General features: G+C 49.8%; 1 protein-coding gene across 2 annotated transcripts in view; it reads right to left on the reverse strand.

Annotated features, from left to right (window-relative positions):
* Positions 1 to 5,928, reverse strand: part of GOLGA7B (golgin A7 family member B) — a 62,207-nt gene extending 56,279 nt beyond the window's left edge. Inside the window, exon 1 of one of the 2 annotated variants that reach the window (XM_060641828.3) lies at positions 5,837 to 5,928. In XM_060641828.3, coding sequence (XP_060497811.1) covers positions 5,837 to 5,878 — 42 coding nt within the window. In that variant the 5' untranslated portion in view covers positions 5,879 to 5,928. The remainder of the gene's footprint in view (positions 1 to 5,836) is intronic. The other variant, XM_060641820.3, reaches the window with a different exon arrangement.
* Between the last annotated feature and the right edge of the window lie 72 nt (positions 5,929 to 6,000).

The raw sequence follows: 6,000 nt of genomic DNA on the forward strand, positions 1-6,000 counted from the left end.
AAACATGAAAAAATTTCATAAAAAAAACAACAGTGTATTGAAAATAAAAAGTTTTGAAAAGATACGAGAAAAGAAATAGTTCCCTTCCTGCCTGTTGGCAAGTCCCTGTGAGATGCAATACAGCACCCAGTGCCACGCAATGGAAAGACAGAGAATACCTGGCTCGTTGGCAGTGGGGGACCAAGGGCAGCAGCGCAAGGGGTCCCCCCAGTGCAGGCAACAGGGGTGCAATGACAGAGAATTTTAAAACATTAGTAAAACAAATCAAAAGTCAGTCGCCTCATTATTATCACCAAACAGCAATTTTACGCTGTATTAGTGACAATTCTTCCCTAAAAAAAAAAAAAAATCTCTTGTCGGTCTAAGTTCTAAACAAGTGCTACAGTTCCTGCTGGGCTTTAATACACTGGCACTTCACACACTTTCATTACTTAGTCTTTAAAAAGCACCATATTCCACGTGACCGCTAATTCAGAAAGCTCCCAGGTATTCGGCCAGCCCTTCATACAGGCAGACCTAGCTACACATGTGATTTTTTTTTTTTAATTAATAGCCTTCATTTTCCAAAGCAGTTTTAGGTTTACAGAAAAACTGAATGCACATAGTCTCCCCTATCACTAGCATCTTGCATGAATGTGGTACATTTGTTGAATTGATGAACCAGTGTTGATACACTGTTATTAACTCAAATCCACAGTTTACATTAGGGCTCACTCTTTGCATTATACCTTCTGTGGATTTTAACAAATGTACAAATTGTATTCACCATTTCAGTATCATATGTGATAAAAAAATATCACTACCCTAAAAATCCCCTGTGCTCCACCTATCCCTCCGGAACCCCCAGCAACCAGTGAGCTTTACTGTCTCCATAGTTTGGCCTTTTCCAGAATGTCACCGAGTTGGAATCATACAGCATGCAGCCTCTTCAGACTGGCTTCTTTCCTTTAGCAACATGCATTTCAGGTTCCTCCATGTCTTTTCATGGCTCAATAGATCATTTCTTTTTCTAGCTGAGTAATATTCCATTGTCTTGGGGCGCCTGGGTGGCTCCGTTAGTTGAGCATCCAACTCTTGATTTCAGCTCAGGTCATGATCCCAGAGTTGTGGGATTAAGCCCCACATCAGGCTCTGCACTGAGTGAGGAGCTTGCTTAAGATTCTCTCTTTCTCCCCCTCTGCCCCTCCCCCCCATAAAAAAATTCCATTGTCTGGATGCGCCATAGTTCATCCATCCACCTGCTGAAGGACATCTTGCCTGCTTCCCACCTGTGTGTTTCTAGGGTGAGTTCCTAACTGGTCAGAATCATTCAGATGCAATCTGTGTCCCCAAACACTATGATATTAGACGTTCCTGCCTTTTAACAATAAATTCAAAATACAGAATGACTGGGGTGCCTGGGTGGCTCAGTCAGTTAGGTGTCTGACTTCGGCTCAGGTCATGATCTCATGGTTCATGAGTTTGAGCCCTACTTTGGGTGTACACATTACTTAAATAAATAAATAAATAAAACATTTTTTTTGGTAGCGGGGCAAAAATTTTTTGGTAGCGGAGCAAGTGGGGTGGCTCAGTTGGTTAAACGTCTGACTTCAGCTCAGGTCATGATCTTGCAGTTCGTGAGTTCAAGCCCCATGTCGGGCTCTGTGCTGACAGCACAGAGCCTGGAGCCTGCTTCAGATTCTATGTCTCTCTCTCTCTCTTCCCCTCCTCTGTTCATGCTGTTTTTCTCTCTCTAAAAAATAAACGTTAAAAAAAAATTTTTTTTAAACGAAGAATGACAGCCAACCGAGTATGAAAACAAACAAAACAAAAAAAAATAGAAATTGAGTTCCTTCAATTCTGTTTTTCTCCAGAACAACTTGGAGGTTTGTGTTTAAAATCCAAAACAGTGATGCAGAGCGAGAACTGACAAGTGGAATGCTTTTGTTTGGTAAGCACAGCATTTGTTTATATGTGAAATACATTACTGAATTTGAACAGTATCTTTAAAAATGAAATTCCTTCCTTTTGCTTGCTCCAAAATTGTGGAACAAATTAAGAAAATAATTATTGCTGATTATGACATGTTTGTTAGCCAAAAGAACTTCATTATGTTCATATTCTAAGATGGCCTCTTAAGCTTCCTGCCACCTGGTGTACATGGTCTGAATAATCCCCTCGCCCTGAGTGCAAGTGGTACTGGTGAATATAGTAGAATATTACAATCAGTTGACTTTCAGTTCATCAAAAGGGAAATTATCCTGGGTGGGCTGACCTAATCAGGTGAGTCCTTTTTAAAGCAGGTAACGAATCCTTTTAAAGAAAGGTCTCTCAGGGCACCTGGGTGGCTCAGTCGGTTGAGCAGTTAAGCATCCGACTCTTGATTTTGGTTCAGGTCATGATACCAGGGTTGTGGGATCAAGCCGCACGTGGGGCTCCGTGCTGAGCTTGGAGCCTGCTTGAGATCTCTCTCTCTCTCTCTCTCTCTCTCTCTCTCTGTCTCTTTCTCTCTCTCTCTCTGCCCCTCTCCCCTGCTCACATGCATGCTCTCTCTCCCTCAAATAAAAATAAATAGAAAGGAAGGAAGGAAGGGAGGGGGGGAGGAAGGAAGGAAGGAAGGAAGGAAGGAAGGAAGGAAGGAAGGAAAGTCTCTCCTGCTGGCCTTGAAGATATGGTCTCCATAAATTCCATAACTACAAGGAAATTAATTCTGCTAAATACTACATATGCTTGAAAGAGGATCCCAAGCCTCAGAAGACCCCACTGCCAGCTGACACCCTGACTGCAACTTTGTGAGACCCTGAGCATTAGCAGATGACCCAGCTAACCCATGCTGGGCCCTCCTGACCAACAGAAACTGGGATAATAAATATGTGTTGTTTTAAGCTGCTAAGTCTTGGAAATCTGTTCCAGCAGCAATAGAAAACCAATACATGTGCCTAAGGCCTCCCAGCGGGCCAAAGATTCACACTGTGCAGGAATCTTTGTCTCTGCTTGCAGGTGCCAAAACAGAGAAGTTAGGTGTCGTAGCCAAGATCACAGAGAGAGTGAGTGACCAAGCCAGGCTGGGAGCCAGGCCTGTTGACCCCAGGGCCCGTGGTGGGTTTGCTCCACGGATGCTCCTGCAGGTGGCTGATGGACTAAACGCCCTCCCCGCTGTCACTGTCCGGTTGTTATGGTGACTTGCAGCGGTTTCTGGTGATGACAGGAGCCCGCCGCCAGGAAGGGTGTTGTGCAGGAGGCAGTTCCACTCACAGACTCACACACTGCTCCCCTCAATCCCCCCTGGTCTCTGGGTGAGTGGAGAGGCGGGCGCCCAGCCGTTGCCTGTCTCAGCCGTCTGCTCATTTCCTTTGCAGCACATTTGCAATTACTCCATGTGTACATCCAACCTCGTCCCAGGCTCCCCACTGGAAGGTCAGTGCTGTGAGAGTCCACATCAGACTTGGGCCCCCAGTGCCTACCAGGGTTCTGGGCACACAGTAGGCTCTCAATGACATCTGCTGAAAGGATCACAGAGTGAAAAATGAAAACTTCTGTTCCTCCTCTGGAGCCCAAGGGCTGCAGGGGTTGAGATACACTGGCACACAGAGGTCCAGGAAACTCCATCCTTTCTCTTCCTTTCCCACGGCCATATCTCCTGGGCTCTAGGGCTTTGGACATTGCTCCCTTGCAGGGGGTGGGGGGGGAATGAAGCCCCCACCCTTGACAGCTCTGCTCCAACCCACTCCTCTCCACTGAACCACCCACCCTACTGAGGGGCTTCCTGGACAGAAGCAGCCCCTGCCAGGCGACCTGAAACTTCCCAGGTTCCCAGACACGGCACCTGCTCCCTCTGCTGGCAGAAGTGGGCAAGTGTCTGGAGATCCCACCAAAGGGGAGATGCGGGGGAAGCGCTGGGAACACCTGAGCCCAGAAAGACCCCGCGTAGGAAGGGGCTGGGGGAAGTCAGTAGCCCGGCCTGAGTCAGGCCAGGCCCGCAAGCCTGAAGCACCCCCTTACCTCAGTCCCACTCCCAGGGCTGGGAAAGCAGCAACATGCCTCCGATGCGCTTTGCCAAGCAGGGGCTGGACAGGGGACTCCACACCAGGAAGGGGAACATTGCTGCCACCAGGAAAGCACATCATTCACAGGAGAGGCAGCCCTCTAGCAGCCCAGCCCTGAGAGTTACCTGGGCCCACCCCTTGATCATAACTATACACACACCCAGCATACCCCCCCCCCCAAACTATGCTTGCAGCAGTCTTGCCGGGGGAATGCTACTACTTCTACCATAGGGATGAGGAAACTGAGGCACAAAGTAAGCGGCAGAGTCAGAATTCAAGCCCAGGTCAAGGTCTAAAAGTCCATGTTCTTCTCATGTCCTGTCCATGTGTGCCTCGTATATTATCTCTAGTCCTAATCCAAGAAGCCCTCATTACCCTAGATGTCTCATGTGTGGCTTCAAAGCCAAGGCTGACTGGGGTATGGCTGAAGCTGGGAGGGTGCCTGGAGTGGGGAACGGCCTGGTCCCAGGACCAGACAGTGCTACGGGCATCTCCTGGCTGGGTGACCTTGGGCAAATCACTTAACTTCTCTGAACCACTATATTCTCATCTGCAAAAGGAACCTAATTCCTGACTTAGAAAGCGGTTGTGGGGATTAGAGATCAAATGTGTCAAGTTCCCAGCACAGAGCACCTAGGCACAGAACTCCCCCCTTCCCTTGAAGGGGATACTCCCTTCCCCCTTCCCTTGAAGGCGTGCCAGGCTTAGTCACTTGCTGTTAATGAACGGGACCAAGTGGAAGTGATGCCGTGTGCTTCGGAGAGCAGGTAGTAAAAGGCGCATTCCCTCCATGCTTGCTTCTACTTCATTTGCTCCAGAGAAGCCAGCTGCCATGTTGTAAGGACACTCAGGCTGTCCACACGTCCAGCCCCAGCCAACACCTTGATCGTAACCTCATCAGAGATCCTGAGTCACGACTACCCATCCAAGCCACTGGTGAGTTCCTAACCCACAGAAGCCGTCTGTGGGGATTCATAAATGTTTGCCGTTCTAAGTGTGTTGTTTACTCGTTAAAAAGATACAAGCAATACGCCCTAGAATCAGCATCCTTGGATAGCAATTGCTTTGGGGTCGAGCTGCCCCGGGCTCCTTCATAGCTGTGGTCACAGGAAACCTGCCCTGAAGAGGTTCCTAGCCGTGAACGAAAGAATGATAGCTCATATTTACCGAGCGCTGGCCATCTGCCAGGCCTGGAGCCAAGTACTTTCCATTTATCCTCCTAACAAAACCCCAAGAGGCAAATACTATCACCCTCGTTGTACAGATGGGGAAACTGAGGTGCCAAAAGGTTGGGTAACCCACTCGAGATCGCACAGGGCAGGATTTGAATCAAACTCCAAGTGTTTAACCAGTATACTGTGTGCCCCCCCCCCCCCCGAAGGCCCATCCCCTGCTCCTGTCCCACCGCACCCTCCCCCAACCACTGCTCCCAGACACGTGCTCTCTCCTGTGTGACTAACACAGGTTCTGGGATGAATCCCACCCAGCCTGCTGTCCCTTAGCCACGGCAGTGCTTCTGCCCTCTCCCCGCTATCAGGGGAACCCACCCCTCGCTCCGTGCTTGGTCACTGAGCATGCTCACGGCGAAAGAGCCCCCACCACATCATCTCATCCAGCGCCCCCTGCCCCTCCTCCAGACGTAGAAACAGGCCCAGAGAGGTGCCGTGGCTTACCTAAGGAAACAGAGGCACTCGAGGAAGCAGTGAGCTGGAACCCAGGTCTCCCAGCTCCTCTCAGTCCAGCCTGCACATAGGGGCTGCCTTTCCCAGTATCGCCTACCCCAGTGCCCACTGTGCGCCCCGGCCACCCACCTGACACCTGGGGTTGGAACCACAGGCCAAACTTCCCAGCATCCTCCACTGCCCCGGCCCCTGAGGGAGCCAGGAGGAGGGGGCTTATCTCCACCTGTGAGGTGATGTTGTCTCACCCCACCCCCACCCTCCCTGCCAGGCTGCCTTGATTAATGGGCTGGTGC

Source organism: Panthera onca, chromosome D2, assembly GCF_046562875.1.
Source record: "Panthera onca isolate mPanOnc1 chromosome D2, mPanOnc1 haplotype 2, whole genome shotgun sequence".
Lineage (NCBI taxonomy): Eukaryota > Metazoa > Chordata > Mammalia > Carnivora > Felidae > Panthera > Panthera onca.